Source organism: Drosophila gunungcola, chromosome 3R (assembly GCF_025200985.1).
Source record: "Drosophila gunungcola strain Sukarami chromosome 3R, Dgunungcola_SK_2, whole genome shotgun sequence".
In the NCBI taxonomy this organism is placed as follows: Eukaryota; Metazoa; Arthropoda; class Insecta; order Diptera; family Drosophilidae; genus Drosophila; species Drosophila gunungcola.
The window spans coordinates 15,517,354-15,541,306 of NC_069139.1; the positions used below are offsets into that span (position 1 = coordinate 15,517,354).

Genomic DNA, 23,953 nt, shown 5'->3' on the forward strand with positions numbered 1-23,953 from the left:
AATGTAAAAATCGATTTTGTGTCTTTGAAATTTTATTTAAAACATGTTTTTATTTTAAGTGAAAGAACGTTTAATAATAAAAGAAAAACACTTCAGATTAGAAAATGGTTGAGTAAATTAAAATGTCAAGTAATACTGCAAATACATATTCATTTATGTAGTGATGCGCATATCTAATGCGTTTTAAAATAATAATATGATATTTAATATTAATTTATGTTTTTTTCAGGAGCATCCAACTTTCAAAGAGAGATTGGTACAAGAGCTTCTTCTTGTGCCTGTCCTCGAACAGCTCCACCTCGATCAGATCGGGCTCGCCATCGGATCGGTCCAAATTATTGGAGTGGTAGCTGAGGGGATAGTGAACCCGGGCAAAGGCCAGCGGATATCTGCAGAGGCAGGCCTGCAATGCCTGACGCACTGATTTTTCTCCGAAATTCTTGTTCCTCTTGACGCCGTGCAGCTTAACCCGGAACGATCGCAGTGGGAACATGAACAACTGACTGGGCATCACCTTCAAATGGTTGTGTGAAACCCTCTCGGTGTCGTGGAAATCGATGTAGAATACGGTGGCTTGAAGATTGCCCGGAGGCACCTCCTTAATAATGGCCCGGTACCACTGCTTGTCCTTCGAGTAGCGAGCCAAACACAAGTCGCCCAGCTTGGGACGCTTAAGCATTTCCGCATCCTTGATCAATGCACTTGTCTCCTGAACCAGGCTAATGTCGTGCTTTGTGAACTCGGAAAGACACGGCGCGATCTGCAGCTCGGTGGCCGAAAGCACGCTGTCCACAGTGCACTGGAACTGCTTCACTCCGTTGGGCAGGGAAAGCGTCTTGAAGCTGCCACTGGCATCGTAGTAAGACCTTACCGTCGAGGTTTCCAAGGGTGAAAAGCTGGCCTTGTTCTTCATTTCCTTAAAACGAAACAAACAATTTGTTCACATTAATCACATGCTTTCAAAATTACTAAGAAAGGAAATCCTATTTGTTTTACCTTATGACGCAGTTCAATGCGACGCCGCAGCTGATCTGCGGCCGAAAAATTGAGCGGTTCCATCTGACTGATTTCGTTGTCCGCATCCTCCTGCCCATCATCACTTGCAGAGGAACTTGAGCACTGCTCTTCATCTTCGGATGATCCATTGAGTCCCGATTCTTCGGCGTCGCTTTCGGCAGCGTATTTCTTAAAGTCGGGGCGATGGAAACTATTGTTAAGGTACACTTCCTTCGCAAGTTGCTGACAATCGAAATCCTGGTCACATTCAAAGGCCTCCACCTCCTTGCTATTTACCAGATACTTTTTCTTTGTGGGCGGTTGCTGAACCGACGATTCAGTTTCGTTATTACGCTGGCCACTAGTGGGTTCTCTTGGTTTGTCTGTTGAAACTCCATGGCCTGAAACCAGGTCGTCCAGTTCGTCGAACATCTTAAACTCCTCGAGTGCTCTTTGGGGACTCATGTATATGGCCATCTTCTTGGTCGTCGGCTTCTTCTCGGCTGGCACAGATATGCCGCAGTCTATCATCATGGTGGCAATGTCCACATTGCCCACCTTGATCTGGCAACTGGGATGATTATTGGTTCCCACTCCCCTGGCCTCCATAATGCGCACACTGCTCAGCTTCATGACCACATGCTGGTGGACCGTGTCCATCTCCTTAACGGAATACTTAGACCGCTTCGAGCGCACTCCGTGAATCGCCACCAGAAAGCACATGGCGTTTAGTTCCGGGAACGGGGCATATGGCAGCATCTCATCCGCTTTGACCTGCTCCATGTTGCCATAGTCCACATAGTACACGGTGTACTCATCGTGGTTGTTCCTCAAACGCTGCACTATTCCGCGATAGATCAGGTTGTCCATGTGATAGGTGACCAGCACCGGCTGTCCCACCTCGTACTTGTAGGCGGTGGAGCGTTCCTGCTGCTTCTCCATCAGCGGCTTGAATTTCCGCACCAGCAGGTTGCGCATGTGTTCCATGAAGGGCTTGTCGTTGGCCAACGTCAAGTAGACATGGCACTCGTAGTTCACATTCGTGGCGATGGCCGTGAAGATGGTCTTCTCGCACTTGCGTGGCGTTGTCCATCCGGCAGGTGGTACTGTCAGTCCCGTCGTCTGCTTGGCCTTTCCCGAATCCACAAGAAGTTCCAGCGGTGGCATGTCCTCGTTGTGCTCGAAGCCAACCTTCAGTCGAGGCGATTCTACGGCATTGATGCTCGGTGCCTTGACCATCATATCAATTTTGTCCATATAGGACTGCATGGCCTTAATGTCGCTGGATTCGGTTTTTCCGGCGGAGCGAACGCTGACATTATCGATCATCGACTGCTGGTCCTCGGGATCGGAAGTCGGATCCTTCTCGGCCATGCCGGCCAACAGAAGGGTCTTGTTGATGTTCACGTACTTCATTCGAGCGGGCGCGAAGGGTCCATTAATTATGGTGTGGGAGCCCCAAAGGACCACGCTCAACGAGTTATCCGAAAATCCGTGACCTGTCACGTGGATATCGTCGTAGGCCTGCAACTGGTCCTTGAAGAAAGCAATGGCGTCTTCGGACCACACATCGCCGATCGACCGAATGCCGTGCAAGTGGCAACGCTTGGCGCTGTTCGAGATGCGCATGTTGGTCTCGTCAATGTTGGTCAGGCAAGTGCTGCTCACATTGTCGGCCAGCTCACCCAAGTCCCTCAACTGCACTTGATAGCGGGTCAATTGGGAGCCACCACCACCAGGAGCCAAGACCTTCGTCACTACTCCACGATGCCACAATAGCTGCGAATCGCACTTGGCCTGTACGCTCACATAGCACATGTCGCCCACCTGCCAGTTAGTCCTGGGCAGCATGTCCTGGTACATGGCGGCCGCCGCTTCCTGCACAGACTTCTGCAGCAGCTCGATGGCTGGCTGGAAGTGGGGAAGCGTCACATAGAACTCGTCCGGCTGTCGCACGTAAAGAACATGGACGTTCACGCGCTTGTTTCGCTCGTTCTTATCGGCCTTCTGGTAGGGAGCCATCTCCACCGGCTGCCCCTTCTGCTGCTGCTCCATAAACCTGCGCGTCTCCACGTCCAAGCGCATGAATCGTGACGAGTTGGGTGCTTCGATCACCCTACTGGTCTCCCCGCTCGAGGTGCAGTGTCCCTGGGCCACCAGTTGGACTCCCACGCTGGTCGTCTCCGAGCCCGAACGCATGAAGTTCAACGCCACATAGACCACATCCCCCGTGGAACGGATCACCTCCATGTGCAGCTTGGGATTCGCGGTAAGCTGCCTGAAGGAGGCCGTCGCCTCCGCTGTCCACACATAGGCCTTCTCCGGCCGGGTCTCCACATCCGCCAGGCAGCACTTGATGGCCAGCTCAGTGTCCCAGAAGCTCTGCGGCAGCTCGAACAACTGGTCCCAGAAAACCTTTTGACTGGGGCCATCGTCCACCAAGCGCACAAGAACGTAACCTGAGAAGGTAGAAAGCATTGTTTCAAAATATTAATATACAGAAAAGACTAAATCCGTCAACAAAATTCGATTTAAAAACATAAATTGTTAACAACAAAACATTAAATATGTTCAGAGGAAATGGCGAAAAAATCGATCTAAAACTTATTGAAATATGGATTCGTATGAACCTTAATAACATCCGAGTTTTAAGAGCAAAGACTAGTATATTACAATATAAGTATAAAAAAAAGAAGAGTTCGAATAAAACGTAAGTATTGTTAATATAACATAAAATATTTCGTAGCTATCTACACATAACAGCTTTTAACAATCTTTAGCTTATATTCTAGGGTTGTTTTTTTTTTTCCACCACTCTTTTTTATTTTGATGATTCAAGATTTTGTCTTATTTTTTGTATAGTCACTCCTGAAGTGTTAGCTCACCATCGGGAAGGATCTGCTCGATGCTGGCCCGCTTCCATTGCCCATCCGTCTGCAGGACGCAGCCGAGGTGCTGGCGCCCTAAGAATATGTTCTGCAACTGGCTAATGCTAATGCGATCCATGGTTCCCTGCAGGTTGGATTGCAGCAAGCTGCGCTGCGACTCGAGGTCGTGGCGCATCACATAGAACTCCTGCGGGTCCTCCACGTGCAGCATCTGGACCATGAACACGTCGCCGAACTGGAACTTCATTCGGGGCAGGCGCAGCAAGTGCGGTGCGGGCTGAAGCCACTGGTGGCCAATAGTTGGCGCACGGCCGCAGCGGGAGCGCGCCAGGCCAGAGTACAAAAAAGACTCGCGGACGGAGATGTCAGTGTTGTAGTTGCTGGTGATGAGATCCACCTCGTGCAGCTCATGGGTCAGAGCTTTCTTGACGATCACGTGCACCGGATTGCTGTGGTAAAAATGCATCGAATTAGCTTGTGTTTGGGTTGGCAAAGAGCAGGAGATGATTCACTTACTTCTGCACTATCTGCTTGAGAAAGGCACTAGCTCGATTGTCCCAATCAGATCCTCCGTGGTTGGGCATCAGCTCCCCCAAGCTGCAGTGTACGGCGGAATAGGGCAGTTGGGCCAGACGCTCCGGCAATTCATGGAAGCTGCAAAGAAACCGAACTTCAGTTAGAAACCAAGCTTTAAAGTAGATATTGAAAACTATATTTATAATACTTTAGTGTCATATTTTAAACGATTTATGGACTTGATTTTAATGCTTCACAAAACGATCAAATTTGTTTAAAAACTTTAAATTATATGCTAAAGTGCTTCAATATCTGCCCAAAACTTGACCTATAATCGACGGCAATTTATTTTCGCTTTCAAATGGAGGTTTAGTAGCTAAAAGAAAGCTTCATTGTTAAATATATAGATTATTTTAAACTATTTATTTCAAAATGAAAAAGCAAACTCACTTGTTGCCGTGAGTGTCGACATAAAGGCCGATGTCCGGCAGAAAGGCCTTGTAGGTGTCCCGCGTGGGCAGCTTCTGGCTGACCATGGCGCGGTAGAAGCGGTCCTGATCCTTGTGGTAGACAATGTAGTTTTGCCCCACCACAATCTGCGGCGGTGCAGAGCGGCTGTGTGTGTGTGTAAGGGTCTGGGAGAATGTGTCCAGTTCCTCGCGCAATCGCTGTGCCGAATGGATACCCTGGACGTAGAAATCTTCGGGAGAGTTGACGGAGCGAACCTTAACGAGAGCATCGGTCTTGAACCAATCGCTTTTACTTCCCCCAGCCTTAGGAACCGATGTCACAATCGGTTTGGTAATGTCCAAAGCCGAGAAGCACCGCACAAAATCCAAATCCCTTGGTGCAAACTCATCGGTAGTGGCACCAGTCGAACTTATACTGGACTCCGCTTTCATTGCCTTTTTGGCCCGTTTCTTTTGACCCTTCGCCATTGGCTTTGTTTGCGAACTTTGGTTTAGCATCAGTTGGGAAGCCAATGCGTTGGGTTGGTTAACATTCTCCTTGCCACTGCTGAAAGACCTGGAGAAGGCGATGTCTTCAGCGGATGACATTGAGACGCTGCTGCGGCTGCTCTCAAAGTCGGTACTGAAGCGAACTTGAATCTTAGGGTCCACAAATTCGCACTTGCATAGATTGGCCATATCCATAATACGACCACAAGCCACGCTAAATGATTGAAGGCAGAGGAATACTTACATATATAGCTCACATCAAATCTATACCATTTCTTACCGATACGGATTTTCCGCGATCTTGGTGACTTGCACAGTTGTGGGAATCTTCTCGAGATGCTCGCCGATTAGTTTAAGCACCCACTTCAGACTGATATCGTTTGGCACACACATGTTGCCGTCGGGGTCACTTTCCAGAAAATGCTTTAAGCGCTGTTAACAGAAGATTTCTTTGATCAGGAGCGGAACAAAAGGGTTCTATGCATGGACCTTAATCTCACCTTGATCACCGACTCATAGTCACTCAGCCTGCCCAGGGCTTCGTTTACCTCCATTTGAGGTGGCAGACTGGACTCGCGCAGCTTCTCGATGACCTGCAGCTCGGCCACCTGGAGCAGGCCGTGCAGGTGGCAGAAACGCTTCGAGATGCTGGCCAGCGTATCGGAGGCATAGTCGCTCAGCTTCTGCTTGGCCGCTCGAACCACCTGCGATGGCAAGAAAAAAGATAGGAAAAAAAAAACCGGTGGTTAGTGGATGATAGCCACATGCAGATTAAAACGCAGCACATTCTAATGACTCCGCGCCGCCAGTTGCCACCTAACCCGACCTCAACTATCCACCTATCCACCTCTCCAGGTGAACGGCGAGCGTCTCTGGTTTTAATTGTGCATTTCTCAATCGCAGGTAAGTGGTGGCCACTTCTTTTCAGATATGCCAGTTCGGTTATTTTATTATTTTTTTTTTTTTGAGTTTTTAAAGCTGTATTATGTTTTGAATAAAGTTTACGCAATCGTATTTTTAAATTATTTAATTTTTGTCTAAGGATGCTACAAGCATTTATTTTATTATTTCTGGACAAATTCCCACTAGCTTCAGATTTAGTTTTAAAAAAAATTTGGATTTCGTAATTTTACTTTACAACAGAAGTCATTTTAAGAGCGTTAAGTAAACACAAGCAAATAAAAAAAAATGTTCACAGGCTAATATAAAATAAGGTAAAACAATAAAAAATAATTTTAAAGTTTTATTTGTTTTGTTTAAATAAAAAATACCCTATACTTTAAAGTCTGTAAAATTAAAGTACACAATAAAAATCAATTATATTCGACAGGATTTTTGTGCCCAATCAATTTTTTATAGTTTCCTCCCGGCAAGTCGTTATTTTTTTTTATTAGTTGATTTGTAATCAAAACAGACAACACTGCCTCTTCTGTGGGTCTTAATCGCAATCATCTTCTTTGCCGCACGTCTAGTGGCAATGATCATTATCAAAGATTGTTTGGCTGTTAGTTGGGTTTTTGAAAGTGATTGTAAAAATCACCGAAATAATGATGGCTCGATCGGATCGGGCTTATGACAGCTGATTTGTAGCAGATGACAGGCAAGTTCGCGCCAACGGGCCGTTCTGCCATAAAAGGGCATCAATCGAGCGATCCAATCTCAAGAGTTGTCGTGTAAATGAGACCATGTAGGAGCCCGAATCTGGCACATCATTAAAACGAGACTCGGATCGTTTCTGCCAGTCCCGTCGCTTGGGGCAATGTGCAATCAATTCACCTGACCTTGTCAAGGGTTTGGGGGCCCGATGAGTTTGAGAGCCTAATATCGATTCGACATAGACATTTCCATTGTTTACCTTGTCTATCAAAAGTCCCCAGCCCCAATCATATATTGACATCCAGTCCTCGCCAATTAGTTTTAATGGCCACGAAAATACTTTTCAATAATCCGCAAGCGCTGAGCCCAGTCTTAAATTATGGAAACACAAGCCGGCAAACTCACAAACCAACTTCTAACTTCGTACAAAACGAACGTGTTTTGTGGCCCCATAAAAAAAACTTTATGATTGACCTAAAAATAATAAAACCCAAAGACCACGTTTTTTGCCATAGATTCATTCCCTTTTAAAATATAAGTCCATGGGTGAAACTTTTCTTTTTTTCCTTAAAATCAATTCAATAACATTGGAGGAATTAAGACCAGAAAACACATACGAATTTGGAGAAAGCGTATGCTAATACATTAAAAAAAGCAAGAAGTTAGTAGACAATAAAAACAATAAACGTTAAATGAAAGGATACCCCACTCGCCCGCTAGAATAATTATTTACTATTACAAATATAATTGAGAAACATTAAATTCGCCCCTGGCTGATGTGTGATAAGTGTCTGCTCGTAAATCCACTGGCCGAATATCAATCATTCCGAGATAGTTGCCATCATTTTATGGACTCCGCGATACATGCTGTCATAACTTGATCAGCTCGGTTGTAGACATTGATTTAATATGCCTTTGGAGATTACATAACCTTGCGGCTTCGTTTGATAGATCTTTCGGCGGTTCTACATTGATTACGTATAACACTTGGCGAAACATTAAAGCTATTAGCGGGTAATTAAAGTTACAACAAAAAAGTGAATACGAATGCGATTATTAAACGCTATTTTCAATTGGAGTAAGTGAACATAAATTTTTGTTTAATAAACTCTGCGGTAAATAAGCCCGACTTCAGTCGATCACGGACGAATGGCCAGACAGACAAACAGACAGACAGACAGTCGTCCAGTTCATTTTGGCCAGTTTATCAATTACAGACAATCGGACACTCGGCCGGACACGCAATTTGGTGGCGTTTTGTGCCGCCTCGTTAGCCACCTTTTCGACTTGGCTCAGATCGGCTGCGTAATGTTCAGGCCCGACTCTGTGGCTTTTGCCATTAATAATTGTTTCTCGTTTTATATAATACATAATTTGAGTACGCTTTACTTGTATTTTTTTTTGCAATTACCCATGGGGAAGCGAACGACGAACTGCGATTTATGCACGCCTCGATCCGGCCGGACACGGGGGCTAATGTGATTATGATTTATGTGGGAGGCCTTGAGGTGCTGCCTACTGCTGCGTACTGCTGCGTACTGCTGCCTACCGCCATCACCCGAGATTGGACCGAGCTGTCCGAACCGACTGAAAGATGCCAGCCAGCAGCATTAAGCGACCAATTCGATCGGAACCATCTGGACAAGGCTAATTGCGAATGCTGGTCGGCGCATGGCACATGGCACCGGCACCGGCACCGAATAAATCAGTTGCCCCTCAAAGTCCTCCTTTGTGTCTCAATTAGCTACATTTAAATGGGGGCCCCACAGCAGAAGCCTCTTGTGTTGTGGCACAAGAAGAAGGCTCCTCGGTCCAAGGTACATTCCGTGGCAGCCAAAGACCTACCAACACAAGGTCAATTGCAAAACGGTTTGCATTCAAGATGCTCTAGGCCAGAACACTGAACCAAATCCGAGATAATATTTTATATTTTTACATATTTTGGAATTATAGGTCCGACAAACAAAAAAATTACTAAAATCTCGTTTTAAATGTAAATTAAACTTTTATCAAGTTTATTTAAATGAATAAAACGAAATCTTATCTATTTAAATATAACCAAATATATAGTAACAATTTTGAGCGCTTAATGTAAAGTTTATAAATATCAACAAGAATATATATTTATATAATTTCTAAATGTTTAAATGTCTAACAATTTTTGTAAGTCTCGGTAGTGAAGTTTCCAATTCAGATGTTGCAAAAAATTAAACAACAAACAAACCATAAAAAAATGAAAGGCCCCGAAAAAGTAACAAAGTGTCACTTAGCTTAGGCTTTTCCGCTCTAGTCAGACCAAAAACACAAAATATGAAATGAAAAACTTAATTACACTATTAATTAGAAGCTGCTGTGGCCTGGCCAGCTTTTTGTTCTTCGGTGTCTTGTTTTTCCAGCTCGAAGGTTGCCCAAAATAGGGTTCGGGGCTCTCTCGACTGCCAACTTTTTCGTGATTCATCGGGCAATTGGCAATTGCGTAAGATCAGAGCAGAGCAGATCGAGCTAGTTAGTACAATTAAAAGTGAGCTAGCCGAGTGTGCGCGCTCAAGTTGAACATATATTTTTTGGAGGCACGACAAACGAGTTCAGGCCGGGCTCAAAAGCCACTCAACTATGAGTTGGAGTGTTTTCTTAAACGGAGTGGAGTGAATCTTGTGGTTTCTGGGTAGACGGCCAAGTATTTGTGTTCAACAACAATTGCAGTCAGTTGAGGTTGAAGCGTCTGGTTGAACGGTTGTACTTGTCGATCAATAGTCCAAAAATATTACAGACTTTACAAATAAAAGTGAAACAAGAAGTGTACGAGTCGTATTATTATTGTCCCCGGCAACAAATTATGTTGTGCCATATTCGTGTGCTCCATTGTCTCAGGAAAACAAACTAAGGCAATTGCAACTGCAACATTACAGCAGCAGCAGCAGCAGCAACAGCACAGCAGCAACATCAACTGTGCAACGCGAGGCTTTTACCCGCCCGCTATTTTGGCGGCCTCTTGAGCAACCGCCTCATATGCGACTTAACTGCTTTATAGGCCATGCAAATTTGAAGCAATCTCCCGCTTTGGTGTGGTTTGATTTTCCGTTTTTCAACTGGGAAAAGACAACTTACAAAAGGAAAATAGAAAACTAAACGAGTGCAACGGCAGCAGCAATTGCAAATTGTTTGCGGTAGTTTTCGCTAATAAAAACGGATTGATTGTAATTGTTTTTTAAAGCGAAATCTAACTTATCGTTAAATCGCTGTACCGCACGCTGTTTTTTTGCCTTGTCGATTTGGTTTCAAGTGCATGAAAGTAAATGCGAGTGTTCAACTAACAAGCGAACAAACATTGCAAAAGGTTAAAACACAACTCATAAATCAAACTTTAGTAGTGGGAGTCAAACAAAAGGAACCGCTTCCTGACGAAATAAAAGATAAAACAAAAAAAGTATTTACCAGCAGCAGACACAACAGCAGCAACATGTTGCCGAGGATAAGTTTTGTGTTCATCATCATTTGTGGATATTTATTATTTACTGGTAAGCTGTGAAGACAATCCCCCAACCCATAAATCAAAATTCTCAACAATATTTACTGACTTGGTCGAATATTACAATACCCTTTTGACGTATCGGTTAGGAAAGTAGTCATGTCACATTCCCTTCTATCTTAATTTTTGTTATTAGTTCTGAGCTGTTGTTTTTTGTATAATATGAGGTAAATACAAATACTTATTAAAATAATTTAAAAGTGTATAATCAGTTGCAAAGAGAATATTAAATGTAAATCTAAAATGAAGCATGGAGAATCTGTGACATGTGATAGTCATTTAACTAGCTTATTCACACTCGCAATCAATTTTCCAGTTTTGACTTCCAAATTCCGACTTTACAATCTAACAACCCAAATATCATTAATAGTAACATTTGAATATCAATCTTTATCAATTTTGCACGATTGACTGTTATTTTCCTTAAAGGATTGTTCAAAAGACATTTAAATGATCGATCTATTTTACCAGGAAAATAAATCCAAAGAAGCTTTCAAGCATAGAGTATTGTTCATAACAATATGATCAAGAAGAACTTATTTTTATGGTCACAGCAACAAGGCTGCATCGGCACAAGTTGTTTTGGCTTGGATTTAGTTAATCGAATTACACACACAACAAATTCCAGTTAAGAGCAATAAATTCTAGCAGATTACACGACAACGCCGTCACAATTATGTACATATATGTATTCTTTTTTACGTACAGTGTTGATTGATGATGTTGATGAAAACGAAACAAATTATGCAACTATGTGACTAAAGAGTCTATTTTATTTGATAGCTCCGAAGATTTTTAAAGTCAGCCAAAATATTAATTCAATCAAAAATCTTCAAATTCTGCAAAAGATTTCTAATAAAAAATTTTTAAAACAATTACATAGAAGTTTTTTAAGCTTTAAAGAACATTAAGATATTTTTTTAAACCAATTTTAATTTTTTAATTAAAGAAAAGTTTTTAAATTTATATTTTTAATAAGAAATGATAACAAATATCAAAGTTAATTAAATTAAATTCTCAAACCTACAATATAATACAAACTAAGTTAACACTTTTTTCCTGCCTCACATAAGAAAAAAATATTTGATAACATTTATTTTATCGAAACTCTACTGTACTTCAGGGTTTGAGAGCAGGCGGAGGCGTGATGCAGCTGGCGTTGAGGCAAACCGACCGCCTGCCTTGATGTGTCAAGAGCTGGCTGACAAAACCGCAAGCCAAAACTGCGTTCAAAACGGTGCTGCGTTTTATTTTTTGGTGTGTCAGTCGGTCGTCTCTCTGCTTTTTCATCGGGTGGCAATCCGTTTTTCCACTTGGCGCATGCGTAACTTTTTCGCTGGCGTTGGGAAGAGCCTGCTTGTTGCAAAATCCACAGACCGATACGACACGACACCATGCGAAATATTCGCATGTTTTATTAACCAGACACAGCGCCAAAGTTCAGGTTATTTATGAGTGTAGCTATATTGCGGCAATCGCATTTGAAGATGTTGCCGCCTGGGAATACTTTCTAACTTCTGACCAGACTCATGGCAATCGACACTACCACCCAGACCGGAAAGTTCTACTATATTTGGCATTTGACATTTCCATGATTTTGAAGGTTGCCCAAGTCCGCACCCCGAAAATATAACAACACAACCAATTGCTGCACGACATTTTGTGTGGCAAATGCAAAAAAAGAAATATATATGCACAGACTATAAAAGCGAAATTAAGCGGCCGAAGTGAAGGCTATGCGAACCAAACCGATCCGCCTTTTGCCGTTTAACGTCTGCCTCCCGATATTTACCCATTTGCCATTTCAATGAGGTGCGATTTGTGCTCGCCTCTAATTAACAGTCACTCACTGGCATTGTGTTCGATTATTACCTGGATTTTAATAAACTTTTCATGTCAAAAGTGGTTGCCCACACTTGCAGACATACCTCAGACTAGGCAAATGTCAAAGTGTTGACAATGGTTAAGAGTACCCTGTAAAAAAAAAATTAAAATGAGAGAATGTTTTGCAAGCGAATGTATGTATTAATATCTTGATTAATTTCTGCGTATCATATATTGCTCATGCTTTAAATATTTTACTTTAATAAATATGTAGGCACATACTATTGGACTAGCTATTGCGTTATAATCAATTTATAGTCATTTAAATTTTTTTTTTTTTTCAATTTAAGAGTCATATTTAGCAAATTTAATTTAATGGGGACCGAGTTAAGTGCATTTGATTTAAATACTTAAATTGTAAAAGTCTTTACATAATATTGTACTTGAGAGCACCATTTTTAAATCTGTTAGGGACTGTGGGAGTCTTGCTGTTCCTTCTTAAACCACTCCAAATCTGCCATCTAAGTTTTGAAAGTTGCCAGTAATGGCGAAGGCTTCTCCTCTTGAATGAATGCAAGAATGCGCCCCAGGCCCTCGAGTTGGAGCCCATCATCCCGACGAATGGCTTCCCACTCACATTAGCCGAGCAATGCATCCGCCGTCTGTCTGTCGGCCACACAAATCAGTCGCTTGAAGCCAGCGCGGCGTATACGTAATACATGCAACTAACTGGCAAATAACCTTTCAGCTGCTGTTCGGCACATCCGCTTTGGGCAGATTGTCAGATGTTTTAGCCAACCACCATTTGCCATTCGAATGCAAATGATTTTCAATTATGGCAAGAGACAGGCAGATAAGTATTTATGTGTTTCTCATACGAAAAAAAAAAAATATTTTTATATCTATGCACAGTGAAGTGACGGTTAAAATAATAAGAATTACGAATTACATGTACTTTACATTACAAAAGAACAGAGTCATACACTAATTATAAAATTAAATAACTATCAACCAGGGAAAATGTACACCATAAAAGCACATTTTTTGACCGATCTGATCATTTTTGCGATGTGGGCTAGCTAAAAACTGCCCAAATACGTGCAAGTTGCCAGGTGTAGGAAATAACTTCGCCCCTGCGTCGTTGTGGCACGCAATGCAATGCTGCAAAAAATGTCTCGTTTTTATGTATAAATTAATTGATTTATATACATGGCTAGCAACAAATACAAATATAAATAACAAATGCTCTTGCGGAAAACAAGACAAAAAATTTGACCCAATCCGGTGCACACACAAAAGATTTACCTGCGCAAACATTTTTGCGCGTAAGTCAAACATTTGGCACACATGAGAAAACAATTTATGCGGCTGTCAGCCAACACATTGCACCAGACCAGGCCAACAAACAACGGCGGACCGCCCAGCTGACACATGCAAATCGGCTGGCCAAGTCAACGGCCAACAAAGCGATAAGTTTGGCCGAAAAAATATTGGAATGCCAAGCTCAAATCCGATTGAGTGTTTCCCCATTGGATTGACAATTTGTCACATATTTCCCTTTTTGCTAATGGCCACAAGTCACTCATATCACTTGGGGTTTTTAAAACCTATATTCGGAAATCATTACGCATATTTAATGATGTATGGTCATTTCCTATATAATATAATTTGAAATCTTAACAGAATTTATTAATCCTGGTCAATATAAATAGCCTTAAACTTTTTTATCCAGCTTATCTTTTAAAAAGCATCTCCAGAATCATAAATCTTTTTTTACACGCACAGAATTCCGTTTCGCATCACCCATAAATTTAAGGTACAACATCATCTGCGAAATCCGCAACAGAATCCATTAATCGCTGCTCATGTTAATGCTCTGGCATAATTTTCAATTAAAATGAAATTTGTTTTGTGTGCGACAAATTGCGGAAAAATTCAGTCATTTATATTTATGAGATATGCGACATGAAAAACTGTCCAGGCGGCCACGAAGAGCGACCTCCTGCTGCATCACCTTTGAGCAGGATGTGGAAAAGTGGAAAAGTCTGAGCGGCAGTTTGGGAAACTGTGGGAATCAGTCGCGGATTTTCAATGCAATTAACGTGGAAAAACGCATAATTACATATAAAAGCTTATTAAACTGATTTTGTAGCAGACAACGATAGTCAGGTTTTTTGGGGCTTGGAGTTGTGGGTATTAAATGTATTGCAAATGGTAGGAGAATTAGTTGAGTTAACAAAAATTGATTAAAGAATTCGGCTTTCATTTATCATCTATTATTTACAAGCAACGTACAACTATTCTGGTATAAAGATTTAAGTAATTTATACGAATGATAAATATAAATACAAATTTTTGTAATATTGCTCAATCGAGTAACTGGCTAGTCAACCCTAGCTCAAAAACTGTAAGTTTTATGATTTCAAAAAAGATTGATCGTATTACTTGCTGAAAATGATAACCTTCCTCGAGCGAAATTCCCAACGACGCCCACACCGCAATGCAAGTTTATAGTTGTAATGAGCCGACACAACAGCTCAACAAGCCACTAACTTATGTAAGATGTTTGCAAATCAATCAAGGAGTAGAAAATGTTTTGTATATTTACGTTACAATCTGACCACCTTGGAATCCTAGCCTCCAGCGAATATCGGCCCGGTTACGTTGATACACAGAAATAAATGCAGTAAATACAAATCAATGGATCCAACAAATAAACTACAAAAGCTTTAAATATCGATGCAAATGTGATTTAAATTCAATTAATATAATACTTATTGGGTAAGAAGAACATTATTATATTTTTTAAACACTTTGACAGATATATAGAATTTTTTCCCGTGCAGTATGCCTTCAGCCCGGCATCAGTTAACTGGCATTGGTGGGTGTCTTATGGCAAAACGATAAAGATCGGGAGACAACGAGAGCGGTTCTTAACTGTATACGGAATTAAATTTTACTTGGCTATTCGAATGCAGCTTAAAAGTTCTTTGGCCTAAAACGAAACTAGTTGGGGTTTGAGGACTTGGTGTTTTGGGCATAGCCAACAAATAGATTTTTTGGCTGCGTTCATAATTTAACCAAGCAACAGGGAGTGGGTTTCGCAGGGGAGGGGGGTTATGGGTTATATCGGGGATTCGAAGCGGTAGGAGGGTGGATTTCATACTGGCTAGACAAAGCGCCTTTGAGCTATTTGCGGCCATTGAAAGCGCTGCTGCACGAAAACTGCCGGCTAACTGAACTCGTTCGTCGTTTTGTGGCATTGTTTTAGGTCTCTGTGCTTGGAGGTTTGGCCGACCGACCGACCGACCGACAGTTTATGCAATGCATTTAGTCAATAGATTAAGGAGGCCTGCGACTACACATACACATATAAATATATATATCTAGATTTATATATCGCCACGTGAGTGTGTGTAACAAATCGTGACTGCATGAGGTTGCCGTTAAAATATACTGCTCCGCACAACTGGCGATCGAACGACATTAGAAACAATTTTAGTTCAGCTTTTTGTCCTCAATTTTTAAGGTGGAGCTAGCGACAATTTTTTCTGGTGCTTTCAAGTAGCAAGTTGCATTGATTTGAAAGACAATAGTCTTTACAAACGGTAGGAAATTCGAAAAGATTTTTGATTTAAAATAAAATAATCATAATTAATAAGAATATGATGTATACTGAATACCTTTTCTTAAGCATAAGACTAACGTTAGTTAATTATACGAAGTGTTTTTATGTTGAATCTTTTTTAGGAGAAACCATTGGCATAGGTTTTAAATAAATGGTCGGTTTTTAGCAATAATTTAACAACCGACATGTTTAGTAATCATACCTCTTTTAAACGTATATTTGATCTGCCCAAATTAAAGGCAAATTAAAGGCTCTTAAAGGTGATTTCTGGATCATTTTTAAGCCCAACCATCCATAATTTGACTGCGACACCACCTGGCAGATTTAAGGGAAATGTCGCTGGCCATCCCACCACCGCACCGACGCATGCAACAGGAAATTCATTTACATAATTTTTGCGTTTGGCCATTTCGCATCCTTTGCGCTTGACTGGGCATTATCCTTTTAATAAGCGAGTGGGCAGGAGGTAAGAGGTAAGAGGTAGAAGGATCCAGGCGGCAGGCACATGGCAAGTCGTGTGGATAATCAGCCTATCAAGGATTCAATTATATAATGAGCTTAATTTATTTTGCGCCGCTTTACGCGACGCAATGCTACAGAAAGGACAGGCCGGCCTTGTTTCATAGATCCAATGATGTTCATCATGCCAACTGAATTATCCCCTTTAATGTTTCTGTTTTTGTTGTCGCGATGTTGTTTTTCCCCTGTCTCTGGCAGTTTTCTGTGACATGGAAGGATATGACATGGCATGGCTTCGTCTTTTGCTGTTTTTTGTTTACCAATGATTTATTTCCAGATAATTGTTGCTCCGCAAAGCTGAGCATGCAACTTCGCATTTGCTGGCTTGGCTTTTTCAACCCTTTAACCGATTACGGTCAAGAAGAATGAGAATCGTTAATGAGCTTAATGACTCTTTATGGTTGACATTAAGGAGTAGTAAGCGGCAAATTTATTGAAAAAATTATTTAGTTAACAATAACATCGATGGGAGCCCTAAGCATTTATGAGTTTAAAGTCAGTGGGAAATAAAGAATGAAGATTTAAAGGGCATTTTGGGTGAAGCCAAATTTACATTTGTTTGCAAATTCTGCTCTTTGTGAATTATGTTGGACAGGAAATATTTAATAAACAGTCATTGGCCACGAAAATTGTTGGAACTTTCCAATTACAAATTCAAAATGTGAAAACATTATAAAGGTATGTCAAAACAATTTGAAACCAATCATAATAAATCAACCCAATTTCTGTGATTATCTAAATTTAATTGGGAAATAAAAGAAAGCACAAACTTCTGGCGTTTGTCTAATTTAGATGTGAAAACAATTTCCGCCATTAAGCCATTAGAGTCCCTAAACTCTAGCCTAGCCTTCCACTCCTGGCGATGGGTGAAAACATTAATAATACCATTTGGAGGCGGACACTGATAAAACCGAAAGCCACAAAACGGTTTAATTTATGTGCAACCTAAACCAACTTCAGCAGCAGCAGTACAAGACCAAATGGAGTCCCATTCGCTAAGTCTGATCATCCAGCAAAGACAGAGCTTACAAGCCAAAAAAGATGCGCCTACGTCGATAAAAGTTTTCAGGCAATTTGATTTATGTGGTGGATTATTATCAGCCGGTTAGATGGGTTTCTGCGCTTGGCGGTGAAAAAGGTGCCAAATTCAACGCCAAACCAAACGACAATTACAATTGTGAAATGCGTTTCTGTTTGCTATTTAATTTTCCCCCCAGCTGCTGACTCAATTTGCGCACACAACGAAAGGCAATTACTTTAATTATGCGAATGCACAGAAAAACAAAACCAAATCCCAATCACAGGGGCGACGACAAGCCACCAAACCCACCAAATCAACCAAACCAAACCAAACCGAAGCAAATCCGAACCAACCAAAGCGAACCAAATCATCAGATTGGATGGAGCAACACATGAAGGATGCGGGATTTGGGTGCCAGGGGCAGGAGCAGTGGTGAGGAGTGCGCTCCACCGGAGGAGAGTGGCTACAGCGTCCGTTCAATTCGGTTTAGTTTGGGTTACCTAACCCGCAGACAAGCAGCTAGCCAACACAACGCCTGACGTGGCAAAGGGGAGTGCCACATGACGACGCACTCCCATCCGTTGGTTAACAAAAAAATTAAATCTTTTTATGGCTACTTTTGTACTACTTTTGCGGAGGGCATTACAATTTTCCACGAAATTCGCTAGGCAAATAAGGTGGTAAAAGCATAAACAAAGTTCCCTTATACTCATAGTATGTATTAAAAGTAAAGGCATTTACAATGTGCAATCTTATTACAATCTATTTAATGACAGCTAACATTTATATGCCGCGTATATTTTAATTTTAAAAATGTGAAGTTAACAAACATACGAGTATTTAAAATTTGAATTCAAATCATTCCATGTCAAGTACAATTAAAATTCTGTGACAGGAAACATATAATGTATTTAATAAATTAAATAGTTTATTTTATTGCATGATCAAACTCTTATTGGCTAGGGTATCTAACTTTTCGGTTCTCAAATAGAATTTGTTTTTTTTTCTCTCACGCACAAAACTTTTTGACATAAGGCCCCTAACAAATGCGTGGCTAATGGACTTGGCTACAGATATAGATATAGAGATTTATACTCGGACGCGGACACATAATGTGTGAATAACCGCGCAGTTTTTACAATTTGTCGCCGCATTTGCAGTTGGCCTCTCAGCGAGACTCACCTCAACGCGCGCCTAATTACAATTTGATTGTTTTTCTTTTTCGCAGTAATTATTTCAATTGTAATAAATTTTGTAGCCATTTTTGCGAAATATTATGTTGCAATTTGTTGGCCGTCCCTTGTTTACAGGTATGTGCGCTTATTCGAGAGCCTAATAATTTAATTTTTAATTTTATGCTCTCTGCATTTGATTGGTTTTTGCGTGGGAGTCGGCTGGAGTTGGCCTAATTGGTTTCTGCTGTCCGAGGCGTGTGCTCTGCGTTTTGCAGTTAATTTGTTGGGGATTAATAATTTGCTAATCGGTGGCCAACTAATGGCTGCCTCTTACTGATCTGAAAATGTAAATGGTTTTAATGTTTATGGGATGGTTTAGTCCATATTTTTCTGGATACAGTTTGAAAATTGCTCTGTCATTCAGGAAACATTGAGAATAAATTTTTAACTGTGATGTAAAGTTGCATAGATTGGGTAAGTGGTAACTTGTTTTTAAAGGAAACAAAAAATATTGTTTTTTAACAGACAATCAACCATCTGCATCTCTTGGGAAGTATCAATTTAATCGTAGTTAAATTGTTTGATTGATTACTCATAGCAGCTCGATCGGCACAACTGCATTCAGTTTGCCTTCCCTTGTCGATAGTTTAACGACTAAGCCCACACTCGATCCATGTGTTAGATGAAAGGCCCATGTTCGATGCAATACCAGATCATTGGCCAGGCAAAGTCTACCGCCAGGGGCTCAAAACAAACATTCAACTCAATTACACAACCAAAAGCGCCGGCAAACGAACTGAGAACTGCAACAAAAAAAATGTATAAAAAGCAAACGGACAACTGCGGAACAAGGTTAAGGTCAATTACAACAGGCAAAAGCTGCCACAATAACGACAGCGACAACTGCCAGCAATGTGAATAAATTGCGCGTGAAATATAGAATACAAATTAAGAACAAGTTTTTTTGTCTACTTCCAGATGCTGGGACAACATCAGAAAGGCAAACAAAATGTTAATAAATAAATTTAAGAGGTTTACTTAAAAAAGGTAGAGCAGAGTGGTCGACAGTAACGTTCTTGAACTCACTAATAAAACAATAAATATTCATTTATATAATATAAAAAGAAACCTTAAATTTGACTTATTAATTAATTCTTAAAGCTAAATCATAAAACTAAAATATTTACGAGATATTTCTGTAGCTTGATAAAAATCTATTCAATTTCTTTTCGAATTTCCTAGGGAATTCCATGGTAAACTTAGATATTTTCAAGGCAAAATCTATATAAGAGTAGGGGCAGATATGTAAAGGAAACAAAGCAGAATCTCAGCCGCTAACAAATCCAGTTTATGTACAACAACAAATCACACAAATGAGCCCCAAAACCAGATTTATGCAAAAGCAGAAATAATGGCAGAAAAAAATTAATATTGAGCAATTGCAGCAAGGTTCTGAAGTCGGAGGCATATCTTTTCCCACTGCCAAAGAAGCGGCAAGGTCAGCCGCAAAAACGGCAACCGCACGAAACTTGTCATCAGAAGCAGCAATAACACAATCTACACAATCAACTGCAAAATATACAACATTGCACACTTAAAAAAACGATCGCAATAAAATAGTCTTGAATTTCTATGATATTAATTTAAAAATTTTCAAATTATACAAAATAATATGTTTTTTTGAAAAAGTTTAAATATATAAGATTTGAAAAATAATAAAACTTGAAGGTCATAAAATGTTTTTAAAGTTCCGACAAAAAGAGTATTTTTTTTTCCAATAACGCATAATTGTTTTTAGGGTAGGAGTCATTTGACACCAAAAGTATATAGTATTTTCAAAAATTTTCATAAATTTTGTTCGTAGTGTAAGAGAACAATTGTTGCCCAATTGCTTGCAGCGACTCAAGCGTATATTAAATCTTAAAAGCGGGTCAGACACATCATCTGAGGTTAAAGTTAACTCGGTGGCGACTACCGAGACTCATTAACCGGCTCAGGGAGTGGTTTATGGGGCAGCGGGCAAATCAAATTTGTATCTTGACATTAAAGCCTATGATTGGCATCTCCGCAAATCTTAAAAACATAGCCTTTAATGCTTTTCCCCTCGTCGAAACCTTGAACTTTGCCGATTTGAGGCTTGGTCATTTGAAGTAATAAGTGTTTTTATCTGCTTGCAGACTGCCACGAAACGGTTCGCTCCAAGCGGGCCAAACGCCCCCGTGCTCCGGAACCGGTCAACTTTGAGCCGGAGCCGCAGCAGGATCTGGAGAATGATGAGAGCGGCAGCCAGGAGAAGGACCTGCCGGAGATACCGGACAATTTCCTCAGCCCCTCGGTGCGGGAGTATCTCGAGCTGGGTAAATCCATTCCTGGTGAGTTCGATTTTTCAGGAACTTCCAATATTTAAGATATCAAAGCTAATAAACTAGGGAAGAACCTATTATAGTAGTCAATCCATATGCATTTCCCGATGCCCAATCAATAAACATGCCACAAACTCGAATAACAATGAAATTGTGTCCTCTGGGAAAGGGTTATATTTTTTTTAAACCACTTTTTTTGGGTAGCCGAACCAGCAGCGGAGCTGAAGATGAGCCAGTGAAATGCATTTCGCGCCATCAGCGACAGGCCAGAAAAAAGTGCACGATTTTAAATTATTTTCCGACGAGCGAAATGGATATTTGGCACAGAAGTGCATCTACTCGTAAATTCATTTATTAGCGCCAGAGAGGCGACTGAAACCGGTCCGGGGGTTTGTTTATGTTTTTCTTTTGTTTCTCGTATTTGTTTTGTTGGCGAAAGAATTCAGTTTTTTGGTGACCCCGGGGCAGCGCGCCTGCAGTTGACACTTCTGGGGAGGTAGGAGCATATTTTTTCCTGCTGATTTCTTCTTTCAAGTAAGGTTGGATGAAGTGAAATTGATTGGAAACCGCCGACTGCGTGTCATGCAGCAGTGCAGTGTGTTTTGGTTCCAGTTTGTTTGCTTCTGCAGAGCGCCTCACTAATTGCAATAACAAAATCATTTGCAGGTCGTCCCGGCGTTGACTATCCAATTCTGTCGGCGGTGCCCTACACCAACTTCTACTGCGACGAGCAGGAGTATCCCGGATTCTTTGCCGACATGGAGACCAGGTGCCAGGGTAAGTGATATTTAAACTTGGTGCACTTTTCGGAAGTGTAAAAAAAAAAAAAAAAACTAACTTTTTATAAAAATAAATAAGGGTCACTTGAGTAAACAATATATATATATATTTTTTATAAAAGTATGAAACATTATATTGACATTAACTTCATTTTTTGTCGTTTCAAAATAATATTTTATTTTTCAATGTTTTACCATATATCCAATTTTTTTTTTACCATATATCTAAATTTGGCATTTTAAAATCTTTGCCTCAAAGTGCGAATTATCTGGTTTAAAATTAAATTCCCAAATATTAATAGAAAATAATTTTTTCCTACAGGTTGGCACTACTGCGACATCGATGGACGCCAGGCCACGTTCCTCTGTCCAAATGGCACCCAGTTCTCACAGGCGGTCTTCGTCTGCGACTGGTGGTTCAATGTGCGCTGCGATCTCTCACCCCGGCTGTACGCCATTAACGCACGACTCTACCAGCGCCCCAAGGTGAATCCCACCAGGCCACATCGCATTATCACCAAACAACTGGTCGACGACATCTTCACCTGAACCCCGAGTGATCCTCCATTCAATTTAGCTTAAGTTTTCCGATGCCTATTAGTTTTTAGATTAGTTCTAATATAAGTTGCTCTCATTAAAAGTTTGTAATTTGAAAAGCGGTATAAAATGTTAATAACAATTTTAAGAGCTAGTTGATTTTATAATCAATGGTTCTTTTTTAAATGTAATATATTTTAACCTTTGTTTCAATGCAAAGACCTTGTACAGACTCTCCTTTAAAGACTTTAATCTATTTTCAATAGTTTCCCAAGATAGACTTCTTTAATAAGCATCTAACGATTTGAACAACACTGAATTTTTCTGTAAAATCTTTCATGTTTTCTTATAAAATTATTTTACTATAAACCCATTACCTATGCAATAATAGAAAAAATATTCAAAAATTAAGTTAATAAAATTAATAGAACCAATTTGTTAATGAATTCAGATTGGGTTTAAATGTAAACACATTTTAACGGAATTTCCTTAATAAATTGCAGTTTCTTAGCATAATAATAATGATATTTTTAAAATACTTATTAAGGATTTGTAAATATTTTAAAATTTCAATGACAATTTTAAAATAAAATTATTTTTCAGAAGAATAAACAAAAGTTTGCAAACTACATATTGAACGATAATCATTATAATAATCATAATCATAATCATTAAACGTCTATTTGCTTATATCAAGAAATTGAAGTTGCAAAACGGCCAAAATACAATTTGGATTTGACAAAACTTTTTCTTTAAAAAAAATGTATTTTAAATACAGAAAATATAGCTGGTTGAGAAAAAAAAAGTCGTTTGTACAAGCATTTGTATCTATCACGAGATACTATGGCTGTCTGTTTTATTAACTCTGTGTATTCTTGAAATACAAATCCAAATTTCTTGCAGCACAAACTTAGGCACTGCGTTAAAAGTGATGTAGTGCTGCATACTTTTCGTCGCTCGTCGCAGATGCAAGCAGCCATAAATAGGCCAAGACATGGTGAGGGCAATAAAAGTTGGCCAAAACCACGTCATCGGCAGCATCAACGTCAGCAAAAGCAAAGAAACGACTCAAAAGCACAAAATGTAGCGGCCAAAATCGTGCAATGCAAAGTTGCTCGGCATGCGGCTCAATGGTCTAGGGGTATGATTCTCGCTTTGGGTGCGAGAGGTCCCGGGTTCAAATCCCGGTTGAGCCCGGCTCACAAATATTTTGATCTACCCAAACTGCCAACTCTTGTGGGCAACATTTTTATGGCCACAGCCCAAAGTTAATTAAACAAACAAAGCAAAAGCCAGGCGAAATGAACGATGTGAAAATGCAGATTGCAAAGGCATTTTCGGCCAAGCCAACAAATGAACGAACGTTGCACAGATGGCAACGCGTTGATTGGTTGGCAAATAACCTGAAGTAGCAGTAGCAGCTTACTTGCGATCAGTGATGGGAAGTCCCTTAAAAGTTGTACCTGTACTCACATCTTATTTTCTATTTACTGATCATTGCCACGTACGTCCTTAATAATTACCCTTTCCTGGGAAAAACTTCCTGTCAAATGTGTGGATTATTTTATACTTTAATAGACCTAACAAATATATTGTAACTCGTTAGGCCTTAAGCTTTAAATA

The 23,953-nt window shown here is 40.5% G+C and overlaps 2 protein-coding genes and 1 non-coding gene across 5 annotated transcripts in view; 2 read left to right on the plus strand and 1 right to left on the minus strand.

The window, feature by feature from the left end:
- Nucleotides 1-54: 54 nt before the first annotated feature.
- The window catches only part of LOC128252969 (uncharacterized), a 59,720-nt gene continuing 35,821 nt past the window's right edge, over nucleotides 55-23,953 (minus strand). For 2 of the 3 annotated variants that reach the window (XM_052981215.1, XM_052981214.1), the window contains exons 4-10: nucleotides 5,860-6,063; nucleotides 5,640-5,791; nucleotides 4,851-5,573; nucleotides 4,401-4,538; nucleotides 3,882-4,333; nucleotides 997-3,455; nucleotides 55-916 (exon numbers count right to left, since the gene is read on the minus strand). In XM_052981215.1, coding sequence (XP_052837175.1) covers nucleotides 215-916; nucleotides 997-3,455; nucleotides 3,882-4,333; nucleotides 4,401-4,538; nucleotides 4,851-5,573; nucleotides 5,640-5,791; nucleotides 5,860-6,063 — 4,830 coding nt within the window. In that variant the 3' untranslated portion in view covers nucleotides 55-214. Of the gene's footprint in view, nucleotides 917-996; nucleotides 3,456-3,881; nucleotides 4,334-4,400; nucleotides 4,539-4,850; nucleotides 5,574-5,639; nucleotides 5,792-5,859; nucleotides 6,064-8,366; nucleotides 8,481-23,953 lie in introns of those variants that run through there. The other variant, XM_052981216.1, reaches the window with a different exon arrangement.
- LOC128252973 (uncharacterized) lies at nucleotides 9,667-22,810 on the plus strand. Its single transcript, XM_052981222.1, has 4 exons — nucleotides 9,667-10,473; nucleotides 20,829-21,023; nucleotides 21,681-21,791; nucleotides 22,116-22,810. The coding sequence occupies exons 1-4, from the start codon at nucleotides 10,242-10,244 to the stop codon at nucleotides 22,340-22,342; spliced, it is 765 nt and encodes a 254-aa protein (XP_052837182.1). The 5' UTR covers nucleotides 9,667-10,241; the 3' UTR covers nucleotides 22,343-22,810.
- Trnap-ugg (transfer RNA proline (anticodon UGG)) lies at nucleotides 23,455-23,526 on the plus strand. The gene has a single exon. It is a non-coding gene; the product is annotated as a tRNA-Pro (tRNA).

Excerpts from the sequence above, each read along its gene's own strand:
- LOC128252973 (XM_052981222.1), top strand. The coding sequence starts at position 10,242 with ATGAAAGTAAATGCGAGTGTTCAACTAACAAGCGAACAAACATTGCAA. Across the intron at positions 10,474-20,828 it reads TGGATATTTATTATTTACTG|ACTGCCACGAAACGGTTCGC; the intron begins GTAAGCTGTGAA and ends ATCTGCTTGCAG. Across the intron at positions 21,024-21,680 it reads GCTGGGTAAATCCATTCCTG|GTCGTCCCGGCGTTGACTAT; the intron begins GTGAGTTCGATT and ends AATCATTTGCAG.